The 14,995-nt window shown below is 37.8% G+C and overlaps 1 protein-coding gene across 2 annotated transcripts in view; it reads left to right on the top strand.

Moving 5' to 3' along the window:
* Nucleotides 1-14,995, top strand: part of mtmr9 (myotubularin related protein 9) — a 72,071-nt gene that overhangs the window by 26,647 nt on the left and 30,429 nt on the right. For both annotated transcript variants that reach the window (XM_069886624.1, XM_069886623.1), the window contains exon 4: nt 10,027-10,200. In XM_069886624.1, coding sequence (XP_069742725.1) covers nt 10,027-10,200 — 174 coding nt within the window. The remainder of the gene's footprint in view (nt 1-10,026; nt 10,201-14,995) is intronic.

Below are 14,995 nucleotides of genomic sequence, written 5' to 3'. Positions count from 1 at the left end.
CCTTACAGACAGCGTGGGATTCTGAAAGGCATTGCAATAACTGCTATTGCCATTAGTTTCAAGTTAATTATGGAGAAGAATAAAAGAATGGGAGAAGTTGTTTTCTGGGAAGGATATGTGAGGTACGTGAAAGACCTTCAAAGGAAAAATTTTGAGAGTACGGAGTCTGTATGTTCTTGTTAGGATAAAAGGAAAAGTAAACAGGCATAAGGATTCTTGTTTTTTGTTGGATATTGGAGATCTGGTTCGGAAGAAGAGAGAGGTGTAAAGCAAGTAAAGTCAATGAAGCAAATGAGGTACTCGAGGAGTATAAAAATGCAAGAAAATCCTCAAGAAAGAAATTGGGAAGGCTAAAAGAAGAAGGTTGCTTTGGCAGACAACGTGAAGGAAAATCTTAAGAGTTTCTACAGGTATATTAAGAGCAAAAGGATCATAAGGGACAAAGTTGGTTCCCTGAGATCAACGTGGTCAGGTATACATGGAGCCAGAAGAGATGGGGAGATCTTAATTAGAGCTTTTGCATCAGCCTTTACTCAGGAGCCAGGCACTGAGTCGAAGGAAGTCAGGAAAACCAGCAGAGAGGTCATGAAACCGATACAGATTAAAGAGGAGGAGGTGCTTGCTGTCTTTGCTGGCAAATTTCTGCAGAGGTGTGGTGGAAAGTGTGCTGACCAGCTGTTTCATGGTCTGGTATGGGAACACCAATTCCCTTGAGCATAAAGCCCTCCAAAAGATACTTGACACAGCTCAAGACATCACATGCAAAACTTTCCCAATAATGAGTAAATCTACAGGGAACGTTGCCATTGTAGAGCATCAATCATCAAAGACCCACACCACCCAGCACATTCTCTGTTTTTGCTGCTGCCATCAGGAAAGAGGTATAGGTGCCACAATACTCACACCATCAGGTACAGGAACAGCTGCTACCCCTCCACCATCAAACTCAATGACAAACTCCATCAGAGACTCATTTAAGAGTCTTACTTATGCACTTTATTGATTTTTTTTTCTTTTGTTCTCTCTTACAGTTCTTTTATTTAAATGTTTAGACTATGTACAGTTTATTTTTTTGCCCTACAATTAGTGGTAATTCTGCCATGCCCACAGGAAAAGGGAATCTCAGGGATGCATGTGATGTCATGTATGAACTCTGACAATAAATCTGAAATCTTATCTATCTTTCAGCAAATAAGAGTGGATAAATCCCCAGGACCTGACAAGATATTCCCTTGGTCCTTGAGGGAGGCTAATATAGAAATTGCAGGGGTTCTGGCAGAAATTTTTTTTATTTTTTAAATTTTTTATTTTTCACACTATAAACCATATTGACCAAGATACATACAGACATTTTTCTTAAATATATGCAGTGTCATTTTCTCCCCCTTTTCCCCCTCCCCTCACCCCCTTCCCCATTTATTTGAAGTTCAATCTATAAGATACATTAAACCCGTTAAACAATGTTGTCACTTAATAAAAATAAACAAGAAATTTTACTGAGTCAGTTCTTTTCGTTATCTTCTCCTTCCGTCATTTTAGGTGGTGGAAGTCCATGGTAGGATTTCTCTATTGTGTTTCATGTATGGCTCCCATATTTGTTCGAATATTGTAATGTTATTTCTTAAATTATATGTTATTTTTTCTAATGGAATACATTTATTCATTTCTATGTACCATTGTTGTATTCTCAAGTTGTCTTCTAATTTCCAGGTTGACATAATACATTTTTTTGCTACAGCGAGGGCTATCATAACAGATCTTTTTTGTGCTCCATCCAAATCGAGTCCAAATTCTTTGTTTCTTATATTATTTAGGAGGAAGATCTCTGGGCTTTTTGGTATATTGCTTTTTGTGATTTTATTTAATATCTGGTTTAGATCTTCCCAAAATTTTTCCACTTTCTCACATGTCCAAATTGCATGAATTGTTGTTCCCATTTCCTTTTTACAGCGAAAACATCTGTTTGATACTGTTGGGTCCCATTTATTTAACTTTTGAGGTGTGATGTTTTGCCTGTGTATCCAGTTATATTGTATCATGCGTAACCTCGTGTTTATTGTATTTCTCATAGTTCTGGAGCATAGCATCTCCCATGTTGCATTCTTTATCTTTATGTTTAGATCTTGTTCCCATTTTTGTTAAGGTTTACCGTTTGTTTCCTCGTTCTCCTTTTCTTGCAGTTTGATGTTCATGTTTTTTACAAATTTTTAAATTATCATTGTGTCTGTAATCACATATTCAAAATTCCTTCCTTCTGGTAACCTCAGACTGTTTCCCAATTTGTCCTTCAAGTAGGTTTTCAGTTGGTGGTATGCAAACATTGTATCGTGAGTTATATTATATTTATCCTTCATTTGTTCAAAGGATAATAATTTATTTCCTGAAAAACAATTTTCTATTCTTTTGATCCCTTTTCTCTCCCATTCTCTGAAGGAAAGGTTATCTATTGGGAAAGGGATTAGCTGATTTTGCGTCAATATTAGTTTTGGTAGTTGGTAATTTGTTTTATTCCTTTCTACGTGAATCTTCTTCCAAATGTTGAGCAGATGATGCAATACCGGTGAATTCCTACGTTGCACCAATTTTTCATCCCATTTATATAGTATATGTTCAGGTATCTTCTCCCCTATTTTATCTAGTTCTAATCTGGTCCAATCTGGTTTTTCCCTTGTTTGATAAAAATCTGATAGGTATCTTAATTGTGTGGCTCTATAATAATTTTTAAAGTTTGGTAGTTGTAAGCCTCCTTGTTTGTACCATTCTGTTAATTTACCTAGTGCTATCCTCGGTTTCCCCCCTTTCCATAAGAATTTCCTTATTATTTTCTTTAACTCCTTGAAGAATTTCTCTGTTAGGTGTATTGGTAATGACTGAAATAGGTATTGTATCCTTGGGAAAATATTCATTTTAATACATTTTATCCTTCCTATCAGTGTTAGTGGTAAGTCTTTCCAATGCTCTAAGTCGTCTTGTAATTTTTAAATTAATGGATGGTAATTGAGTTTATATAGATGGCCAAGGTTTTTATTTAGTTGTATACCTAGGTATCGCATTGCTTGTGTTTGCCATCTAAATGGCGATTCTTTCTTAAACTTTGTGAAATCCGCATTATTCATTGGCATTGCTTCACTTTTATTTGCGTTGATCTTGTACCCCGATGCTTCTCCATATTCCTTCAATTTCCTATGTAATTCTTTTATTGATATTTCTGGTTCTGTTAAGTATATTATAACGTCATCTGCAAATAGACTGATTTTATATTCCTTCTCTTTTATTTTTATCCCTCTTATTTTATTTTCTGTTCTTATCAGTTCTGCTAGTGGTTCTATAGCTAACGCGAACAGTGAGGGAGATAGTGGATATCCCTGCCTTGTTGATCTGCTTAAGTTAAATTGTTTTGATATATATCCATTTACTGTCACTTTCGCCAATGGCCCCTTATATAATGCTTTAATCCAATTAATATATTTCTCTGGTAGGCTGAATTTTTTTAGTACTTTGAATAAATAATTCCATTCTACTCTGTCAAAGGCCTTCTCTGCGTCTAAAGCAACCGCTACTGTTGGAGTTTTATTTCCTTCTACTGCATGAATTAAGTTAATAAATTTACAGATATTGTCTGTTGTTCGTCTTTTTTTAATAAATCAAGTTTGGTCTAGATTTACTATTTTTGGTACATAGTCGGCCAATCTGTTTGCTAATAGTTTAGCTATTATCTTATAATCTGTGTTAAATAGAGATATCGGTCTATATGACGTTGGTGCAAGTGGATCTTTCCCTGTCTTTGGTATTACTGTAATTATTGCTGTTTTGTATGAATCTGGTACGCATTGTGTTTTATCAATCTGGTTGATTACTTCCAGGAGGGGAGGAATTAATAAGTCTTTAAATGTTTCATAGAATTCTATTGGGAATCCATCCTCTCCTGGTGTTTTATTGATCAGTAGTTTTTTTATATCTCCTGTAATTCTTCTATTTCAAATGGTTTTATTAATTTATTTTGCTCCTCTGTTTGTAAATTCGGTAGTTCAATTTTAGTTAGAAATTCATCTATTTTGTCTTCTTTCCCTTCGTTTTCAGTTTGATTTAGTTGTTCGTAGAATTCCCTGAAGTTTTCATTGATCTCCGTTGGATTATATGTAATTTGTTTGTCCTTTTTCCTTAATGCCAATACCATTCTTTTAGTTTATTCTGTCTTAAGCTGCCACGATAGAATTTTGTGCGTTTGTTTTCTCCTAGCTCATAATATTTCTGTTTTGTCTTCATTATGTTCTTATCCACCTTATATGTTTTTAGTGTTTCATATTTTATTTTTTTGTCTGCCAATTCTCTTCTTTTAGTTGTATCTTCCTTTATTGTTAATTCTTTTTCTATATTTGTTATTTCCCTTTCCAACTGTTCTGTTTCCCGATTGTAGTCCTTCTTCATCTTAGTTACATAACTTATTATTTGCCCTCTGATGAACACTTTCATTGCGTCCCATAGTATAAACTTGTCTTTCACTGATTCCGTATTTATTTCAAAGTACATTTTAATTTGTCATTCAATGAATTCTCTAAAATCCTGTCTTTTAAGTAGCATGGAGTTTAATCTCCATCTATACATTCTTGGTGGGATGTCCTCTAGCTCTATTGCCAATAATAGGGGTGAGTGGTCCGATAATAGTCTAGCTTTATATTCCGTTTTCCTAACTCCTCCTTGAATGTGGGCTGATAACAGGAATAGGTCTATCCTTGAGTATGTTTTATGTCTACCCGAATAATATGAATATTCCTTTTCCTTTGGGTGTTGTTTCCTCCATATATCCAAAAGTTGCATTTCTAGCATCGATTTAATTATAAATTTGGTTACTTTGTTCTTTCTGTTAGTTTTTTTTCCTGTTTTATCCATGTTTGAGTCCAAATTAAGGTTAAAATCCCCTCCTATTAGTATGTTCCGTTGCGTATCTGCTATCTTCAAAAAGATATCTTGCATAAATTTTTGATCTTCTTCATTAGGTGAATATAGATTGAGTAAATTCCAAAATTCGGAATATATCTGACATTTTATCATTACATATCTCCCTGCTGGATCTATTATTTCCTCTTCTATTTTGATTGGTACATTTTTATTGATTAATATAGCTACTCCTCTGGCTTTTGAATTATATGATGCTGCTGTTACATGTCCTATCCAATCTCTCTTTAATTTCTTGTGTTCCACTTGTGAGATGTGTTTCTTGTACGAATGCTATATCAATTTTTTCTTTTTTCAGTAAATTTAACAGTTTCTTCCTTTTGATTTGGTTATGTATTCCATTAATATTTAAAGTCATATAGTTCAACATAGCCATTTCATACTTTGTTTATCTTTCCGTTTCCTCATCACCACCTTCCCTTCTTATCCATTTCTGCTTTTTTTTTTGAACACATTATAAGACAACATTTCTAAAACATAAAATATTTCCACTATTCTCATATCTAAAATTCCTTTAACCCCAATAGTCCCTCCCCTTTCTGAGTTGCCCTTTGTCCCTTGTCGGGCAACCACATCTCCCCTCTCCATTTGGATTTGCAAATCCGCTCGCAAGCGTCAACTGATTTCGCAGTGACTGTAATTCTTCCCCACCCAACCCCCCCCCAGAAAAGATTTTAATCTTCATGTATAACAAAGGTCACTCTCTTAATTCCCTCCTTACTTCCTTTCTTCCCTTTCTTTCCCTTCTTAGTTCTTACCTATACTCTAGTTTTTATATATACACATATACATATATACATACACACATATACATATATATATATATATATACCTACATACACACATACATATAGTTTGTTGTCATTTTTGTTCTTGTTACATCTCTTCATCTCTCTGTCTGTTTTTGTAGTTGTTCTGAAAATTTTGGTGTTTCTTCCGGATCCGAGAATAGTTTGTTTTGCTGCCCCGGAATAACTATTTTAAGTACCGCTGGGTATTTTAACATAAATTTATAACCTTTTTTCCATAGGGTCGTTTTTGCTGCATTGAACTCCTTTCTCTTCTTCAGGAGTTCAAAACTTATATCTGGATAGAAAAAAATTCTTTGACTCTTGTATTCCAGTGGTTTCTTTGTCTTCTCTTATTTTTTTCATTGCCTTCTCCAATATATTTTCTCTTGTTGTATATCTTAGGAATTTTACTAGAATGGATCTTGGTTTTTGTTGTGGTTGTGGTTTAGGGGCTAATATTCTGTGTGCCCTTTCTATTTCCATTTCTTCCTGTAATTCTGGTCTTCCTAGGACCCTGGGGATCCATTCTTTTATAAATTCTTTCATATTTTTGCCTTCTTCATCTTCCTTAAGGCCCACTATCTTTATATTGTTTCTTCTATTATAATTTTCCATTATATCTATCTTCTGAGCTAACAGCTCCTGTGTATCTTTTAACTTTTTAATCAGATTCTTCTAATTTCTTTTTTAAGTCATCTACTTCCATTTCTATGGCTGTTTCTCATTCTTCCACCTTGTCTACTCTTTTTCCTATATCTGTCATGATCATCTCTAATCTATTCACTTTTTCTTCTGTACTTTTTATTCTTCTTTTTATTTCACTGAATTCTTGTGACTGCCATTCTTTTACTGTTTCCATATATTTAAAAAAAATATATATCCATGTACTTGCCCTTCCCTTCATCTTCCATTTCTCTGTGTTCTTCCTCCTCTTCTTCTGAGCCCACTCTAGGATCTGTGTCCTTTACCTCTGTCTCTTCTGGTTTTCTTGTTGGGTTGTTTGTTTCATTTTGTTGGATATTTTTGGTCTTCTTATTTTTATTAGAAGTGTCTTGGTGTTGGTCTTCTTCCTCTGGGTTGGTCATCTGTTGTTTCTTTGATTTCTTATTTTTATTCTCTTCCTTCTTGTTCTTGTTATTTTCTATGTTTTCCTGTTGAGAGTCTTGCTGTTGTGTTGTAGTTGTCTGTTTCAGCTGTGGAGATTTACTCCTCAGCTGGTCCCCCCTCCCGTCAGTGTTATTTTTGTCTTGCGCATTGCGCATGCGCGATCGCGCACTTTCGTTTGGCTCCGTGAGCCATTTTTGTAGTCCCGAGTTCGGGGCTTCCACTGACCTCAGGGAGCGGGCTTCTCTCTCCACGGTGGGCCTTCACCTTCTTCTTCCGACATCCTTCCTTCTTCTTTTCTTCCCGTTTTTGGTTTTTCTTTCTTCGCTGCCATTTTCTCCACACTTTTACTTTCACTTTGTTATGGTTTTTATGTTTGTGCCTTTGTTTTTTCTCTATTTTTTTTTTAACTTTTCTGGAGAGGGCTGGAGTTCCCTTACCGGCCACTACTCCATCACTTGACTCCTCTGGCAGAAATAGTTAAAATGACCTTAGCCAAAAGTGTTGTGCCGCTGAATTGGAGGGTAGCTCACATTGTTCCATTGTTTAAAGCACACATGTCAAACTCTGGCCCGCAAGATCATTTCAAAAATGTATTAGAGGTGGCCCGCTGGCCGCTGCGCCAGTAGAGCGCATGCACAGCTAATACTATAAATCCCAGAATGCATTGGCGTCAGCCCGCTAATCGCCCCCACCTCCTCTGTTTACGTTGCAGGGTCTCACCGTGGACTCTGGTTTTGGGGACTGGCCGATGTCAGGGGAAGCCAAGGCCGCTTCCCAGCGCCCGGAACCGGAGGCCTCGGGCCTGACCTCGCCAGGACCGTTGCCCACTCCCCCTCCCTGCCGTAGGCCGACCCACGACTCACGGTGACGGGGCCGCTGATCCGCCGAGATGCCGCCCTGCAGCGAGAGCCAATGCCCACGCACTGTCGTGTCCCCCCGCCCGACCCCCCACCGCAGCGCGGCCTGGCCGGTGTCAGGGGAAGCCAAGACCGCTTCCCAGCGCCCGGAATCGGAGGCCTCGGGCCTGACCTCGCCAGGACCGTTGCCCACTCCCCCTCCCTGCCACAGGCCGACCCGCGACTCACGGTGACGGGGCCGCTGATCCGCTGAGATGCCGCCCTGCAGCGAGAGCCGATGCCCCGCACTGTCGTTGTGCAACCCGATCGCCCGCAAACCCCGCTCTCCCGCACACAGGCCTGAGTAAGTATTATGAACTTTAATCTCAAGATAAAACGATCTTCCAATAGTTTCATGTCACAGTGATAAATATATTCCTGGTTAAAAATGGTCCTGCACCTGGATACAAGCTCATTAGGCATAAAACTTGAAAAGTGTGTAAATCAAAGGATATCTGTACCAATGGAAAAAGGGCATGGCAAATAACCCTGCTAGAGTTCATGCCCACAATCAGTCACCCATTTGATTGTTTCAGGAATCATGTTATTCTCCCACATTCTCAATAGCCCTCAGATTTTACTATTCGTCAGCACACTAGCAACATTTGACAAATCCTCTATAGAGAAATATTATTTATTGAATATTTTATTTCTCATTTGTTAATGCTTCTGGAAAGAGTTTATCCAAAACTATTATTAAACATTTATTTTAATAAGAAAAAGTTTAACATTACATATGTTGAAAGAAGAGAAAACATGCAGATGTTGTTGAAAATTTTCAATAAATATTTAGTTCGGCCCTCGACTTAGTCCAAGTTTTTAATTTTGGCCCTCCGTGAATTTGAGTTTGACACCCCTGGTTTAAAAGAGCTCCAAAAGTAATCCTGCAAATTAGAGGCCGGTGAGCCTGATGTCAGTAGTAGGTAAGTTATTAGAATGTGTTCTTGGGGATCGGATATACAAGTATTTGGATAGCCAGGAACTGATTAGGGATAGTCAACATGGCTTTGTGTGTGATAGGTTGTGTTTAACCAAACTTAGTTTTTCGAGGAGGTTACCAGGAACGTTGATGAAGGAAAGGCTGTGAATGTTGTCTACATGGTCTTTAGTAAGGCCTTTGACAAGGTCCCACTTAGGAGGTTAGTCAAGAAGGTTCAGAGCTACGTATACATGGGGAGATGTCAACTGGATTTGACATTGACTGGATGGGAGAAGCCAGAGAGTGGTAGTGGATAATTACTTATCAAACCGGCCTGTGACTATTGGCGTGCCTCGGGATTCAGTGCTGGGACTATTATAATTTGTCATCTATATCAATGATCTGGATGATAATGTGGTAAATTGGATCAGCAAATTTGCAGATGACACAAAGATTGGTGGTATTGTGGACAGCTTTGAAGTATTTAATGCAGACAAGTGTGACATATTGCATTTTGGAAGGACAAACCAAGAAAGGGCATACACAGTAAATGGTAGGGCACTGAACAGTGTGGTAGAATGGAGAGATCTGGAAATACAGGTACATAATTCTCTGAAAGTGGTGTCGCACGTGGATAGAGTTGTAAAGAAAGCTTTTGGCATATTAGTCTTCATAAATCAAAGTATTGAATACAGGAGTTGGGATGTTACGGAAAATATGTTGGTAAGGTCATATTTGGAGCATTGTGTACAGTTTTGGTCACCTAATTACAGGAAAGATATCAATAAAATTGAAAGTGTGCAAAGAAAATTTACTTGTCTGTTGCCTGGACTTCAGGATCTGAGTTACAGGGATAGGTTAAACAGGTTAGGGTTTCATTCTCTGGAGTGTGGAAGAATGGGGTGAGATTTGGTAGAGGTGTTTAAAGTTATGAGGAGTCCAGATAGAATAAATAGGCTTTTTCCACTGTTGGTAGATGAGATACAAACCTAGAGGACATGGGTAAAGGATGAAAGGTGGTGGGAGTGTGGAATGAGCTGCCAGCTGAAGTGGTGAAAACAGGCTCAATTTTAATTTGTAAGAAGAATTTGGACAGGTACGTGGATTGAAGGGGTATGGATGGGTATGGTTGGTGTGCAGATCAGTGAGCCAAGGGACAATAATAGTTGGCACAGATTAGAATGGTTGATGGCCCTGTTTCTGTGCTGAATTATTCTGTTTTTTTTTTAAGAAGTATTTGTTCGGCTGTATGACAATAAACAAACTCTGATGTAAATCTTTAAATGTTAAAATTGAGTTGTTTGATTTGAAAGAAAGTATTTTGAAATCAAAATAATTTTGGCATTCCTTTTATCAGACAGATGAATGGCGACTAAGTTACGTTAACAAAGATTTCACTGTCTGCCCATCTTATCCTCCCATTGTCACGGTGCCAAAGTCAATTGATGATGAGATCCTGAAAAAAGTTGCTACATTTCGTCAAGGTGGTCGCTTCCCGGTCCTCAGCTACTATCATAAAAAAAATGGAATGGTGAGTATTTAAGATGATGTGGCTTTTGTATAGAAATGTGGACATGAATGCACACTAGGTAATTTCCCAAATTTATCTGTACTCATCTTGTATCTATCCATGTACTTGGGCTAGACAAAAATTACTGAAGTTTTTTAAGCTATGGTGTCAAAGGCAAATGTAGAAAAATTATACTTAATTTTCTTAAACTACTGCTGAATATTTATCGTAGCCTAAGTCGTTGGAACTTTTACCTGTTATTGAATAATGTTGAAATATATTGTCCCAGACATTTATTTATGGAATTCTAAATCAAAAGTGTTTCTTAATCAAGTTTTAACTAATGATACATTTGTCTTTGTAAATGATATTTGCAGTTGGTGAGATGCTCAAATTAGTCAAGAGCACAGTACAAAATCCTGGCGATGATTTCAATTTTTTTGAGAAAATGTAACTGTGCCCTTTCACAATACTTTTCCAGACTATTGACCATTCTGCAATTTAATTTCTTCCAACAGGTTTGTCACTTGTGTAAAATCAGGTTTGTAATTTTGAATTTTGTGTAATATTAATAATATTTGTATAATACTAATATTCAGAACACTACGGCCCAGGCCCTTCAACCCAACTTATCCGTGTTAAACTATTATTCCATTTGGACCCATGTCCTCTAGTTCTTTTTCTTTGGTAACTCCCCACCACCACCCCACCCTCACCCCTGGCCATCGCTTTTAGATCCATACAAAGGAGACCAATCTGATCTTCAAGAGGAGATGGTCCTTAAATCTTGTTTATTTAACCAAGCTGGTAGTCTGCTGTCTTAAATATCTCTTGTAATAAAAGAGGAAATTGATGAATACTAATCATGTATACAACATTTGTGGGAGTGAGAAACAACAGTAATGTTTAAGATGATAAACAAGAAATCTCCAGGTGCTGCAGTCCAGTGCAGTACACGTGCTAGAGAAGCTCAGTAGGTATCACAGGATCCAGAGAAAGCAAGTCAGTGGCCGGTGTTTTTAGGTTGAGCCCCTTTTGAGGAGTGCCAAAAATCAGACAGACATCTGAATAATAAGATGGGTGCAGGGAGAAAGGAAAAGAAGTAGTTGGTGCAGATGGGAGGGGGAAAAGAAAGGTGACTGGAGGGGGAAAAGAAAGGTGACTGGAGGAAGGGGTTAAGAAAGATGGCTCTCTGATGAGAGAAGGAATGGAAAGGGCTGGGGAGCTAGAGAAGGGGAGACAGATGGATGAGGGGAAGGGGGTTAATGGAAATTAGAGTTGATATTAATGCTGTCTGGTTGGAGAATGCTGAGATGGAATATAAGGCGTTGTTTCTCAAATTTATGAGAGGCCTCAACTTGGCAGCACTCTAGTCCATGGGGCAATGGGTATAGAATTGAAATGGTTGGCCACTGGCAGGGCCATGCAGCAGACAGAGCAAAGGTGTGCAGCTTTGTTAAGATTATCCTTTGATCAAAACTTGGAAAAATTAAAAATATTTTTAGGTGCCGAGAAAGGGTAAGGATGGAAAGAACAAGCAGGATGACAGTGTTGGAGTGGTAACATGTTAAGCCAAGCTCAGATATTTGTAAACTCTCATCTAATAAAGGAAGTATCTCAGAATACATTTTAATGTATGCAGATTAATTGCTTAATAATTTAAGATCTTTCATTGTATTCGTAACTAAAAATGCCGTGCATTTCATGCGGTCTTAAAACAACAGATTCATTTTGATTTCAACAGGTTTATTTAAAAAAAAAATAGATGATTACCATTTTAAAACAATTATATCAAATGCTCAGTCTTAAAATTTTCCCTCATTGAGCTATATGTAATTCATTTCCAAAAATGTTCATTTGTCTTGGTGCATAGATTAAATCTTAGATAATAGTTGTCACTGATGAAAATATTCAAAGCATTTGGGTAGTTCAAAAATGCTATTTCTACTTGCTTTTGATCTGTTAATTATTAGTACATTCCTGAATTAATGAAACTAAGATGTAAACAATCCAGAAAATGCAGAATTTGGCCATATATTCCTTTTGAGTTCTGAATTATGCTCAATTAGGAAACTGTTCTAAAGGATGCATTCAAAGAAGTACATCAGTTCTTGGGGTGATTCAAACAGAAACTTTAAAAATGCATTTAAGGAAGCAAAATGTTTCAATGAAGAAAATAAAAATGCTTAAATATTATGGCACGTTCTCATTTATTGTAGTACTGAGTATTCTCAGCTTAATTATGCACGTCATAAATTTATAAATTTTATGTGATCGATGTACAGCTATTTAGTCTGGGGCAAATCTATTTTAATATGTTGTAATGCAATCAATGGCAGGAATTGATAGGTGGGTGTAAATGTAGGGAATTAAAAAATCATGTCAATACATTTGCAATATAACAAGGGCATAATTGGTAGTGTGATTACTAAGTTTAATTGTAATAAAAATAATACTAAACCTAATAATAGTAAGTTACATTAAAATTACAGTTTAAATTGAATGCGTTCTAAAATCTGTAGATTTGCAGTCAATCATTTAATTGTGCAATTTTCCTTGTTAAAGGAAAGGAGATGGACTGGGAACAGTAAGAGCCAAGGGTAGAAAAAGGATTGGCGAGAGGAAATGAAAAGATAGGATGATGATAGGAAGATGCAATTCAAAAGAAGGTTGGTGGTAGCCAGAGAGGAGACAGAAGGGAAGCAGGAATGGACAATGTTTCTGAGGTGATGACCATCTCTGCTATAATAGCTGTGTCTCTGTGTCTTTTTTCAGCGTGGAAGATGTATGATTGTGTAATTTTCATACCATAGATAATGCAGATTAGAATGTGATTTGGAGTGCGGTCGTGATTGAGGTTCAATTCTGAAGGATTTTTTTATTTATTGCTGGTGCTGTGAGTCCAACCAGCTTTTCAAGTGGAAATAATGTGGCAGTATGAGATTTCTACAAGAAAAAAAATAAAAGCATAATTTGGGTTTTCTCTTGCACGCAGGGTCAGGATAGTCGAGCAGCATGGACGTGTCTTCATTCTATGGCGAATAAAATTGATGCCCCATCAATGACTCCAGTAGATTGAAGTTGAGCAAACTTGATAGGCTGGTGCTGGCCTCAATGATCCCCTCGTTGAGTAGAATAAAGGCCCTGTCCCCAGCACTGATCTGTCAACTTTTGGCGACGATGGGTTTACATTCGGGAGTGAGATTGGTGAACAACAGTAGAAGAGTGATTTTGAGTGTGGAGAGTCTGCAGATCATGCACAATGAGTGACTGGGTACTGGCTGTGTATGATTTGGGTGGGGGGGGGAATGGATGAAGGGTAGGTGGACCACAGTGGGTGATTTAAGAACTTTTGGTAACAGACAATGAGGGGTGGATGGGGTCCATTGTACTCCATTGTCATACTGTTAAGGTTGCCATTGAAAATCCAGTCCCAATAGTATGGCTGTAGGGCTTAATAAATTTCATCTTAATGAGGCTCCTTGAGTAGATGCTTAACCTGAAGCTGAATCTGTAGGCTATTTTGAGCAGCACTTGTCATTGGCATTCCTGGGGATGTATGGTGCCATTGTTCTGCCTCATCAGGATCATGCCAGTTGCATTCTAAAAGTTCAGAATAAGTTAAAGCTCTCCAGTTGTGTTGGAGGAACTTCAATCAAAGAAGAACTTCCTGTTGGTCTGCATTTCAAAGCAGTTACATTTTGTTTTCCTAAAGAATTGCCTCTCAGTAGGGAGGAGTCACGTGATGGAGTAGTGGCCGGACGGTGAACTCCAGCCCTCTCCAGAAAAGTCGGGAAAAACAAGAGAAAACACAAAGGCACAGAAATAAAAGTTACAGAAAAGTGAGTATAAAGGTTGAAAGAAGATGGCGACAAAAAAAGAAAAGTCGAAAGCAACGGTAAGAAGAGAGGAAGAGAAGACAAAGGAGGAAAAAGGTGAAGGCCTTACCTGTCCGAAGAGGCCCGCTGCGGAGAGAGAAACCCGCTCCCTCAGGTCGGTAAATAATGGACTACAAAAATGGCTCGCAGAGCCGAGTAAAAGTGCGCGATGCGAATGAAAAAAAACACACCGACGGGAGGGGGGACCAGCTGGGGAGTCGATCTCCACAGCCGGCAACGACAGCTGCAGAACACCTGCAGCAAGAAGAGACCACAGAAGACAATGGAAACAAGAAAGAAGAGGAGGAAAGGGCAGCAAAGAAACAACAGATGGCCAACCCAGAGGAAGAAGAAGAGGAAGAGTATGGTGAAATAGAAGAAGAAAAGAAAGGCAAGGTAAAGGATATACTTGCTCTTATTAGAGGATACATGGAGTCATTTAAAGAATGGCAAACACAGGAATTTAAGGATTTAAGAAAAAGAATAAACAACACAGAAGAGAAAATAAATAAAATGGAGATGACCTTAACAGAAATGGGAAAGAAAATGGACAAGATGGAAGAGCGGGCAGTAGCAGCAGAAATGGAGGTAGAAGACTTAAAAAAGAAATTGGAGAAATCTAATAAAAAAACTAAAGAGACACAAGAACTACTAGCTCAAAAAATAGATACAATGGAAAACCATAACAGAAGAAATAACATAAAGATAGTGGGCCTTAAGGAAGATGAAGAAGGCAAGAATATGAGGGAGTTTATAAAAGAGTGGATCCCTAAGACCCTAGGATGTCCAGAACTACAGCAAGAATTGGAAATAGAAAGGGCACATAGAGTATTGGCCTCTAAACCACAACCACAACAAAAACCAAGATCTATTGTAGTAAAATTCCTAAGATATACTACAAGAGAAAAGGTACTGGAGAAGACAATGGAAAAAGTAAG

This window comes from Narcine bancroftii, chromosome 6 (genome assembly GCF_036971445.1).
Source record: "Narcine bancroftii isolate sNarBan1 chromosome 6, sNarBan1.hap1, whole genome shotgun sequence".
Lineage (NCBI taxonomy): Eukaryota > Metazoa > Chordata > Chondrichthyes > Torpediniformes > Narcinidae > Narcine > Narcine bancroftii.
This window is presented reverse-complemented; position numbering and strand designations above follow the sequence as displayed.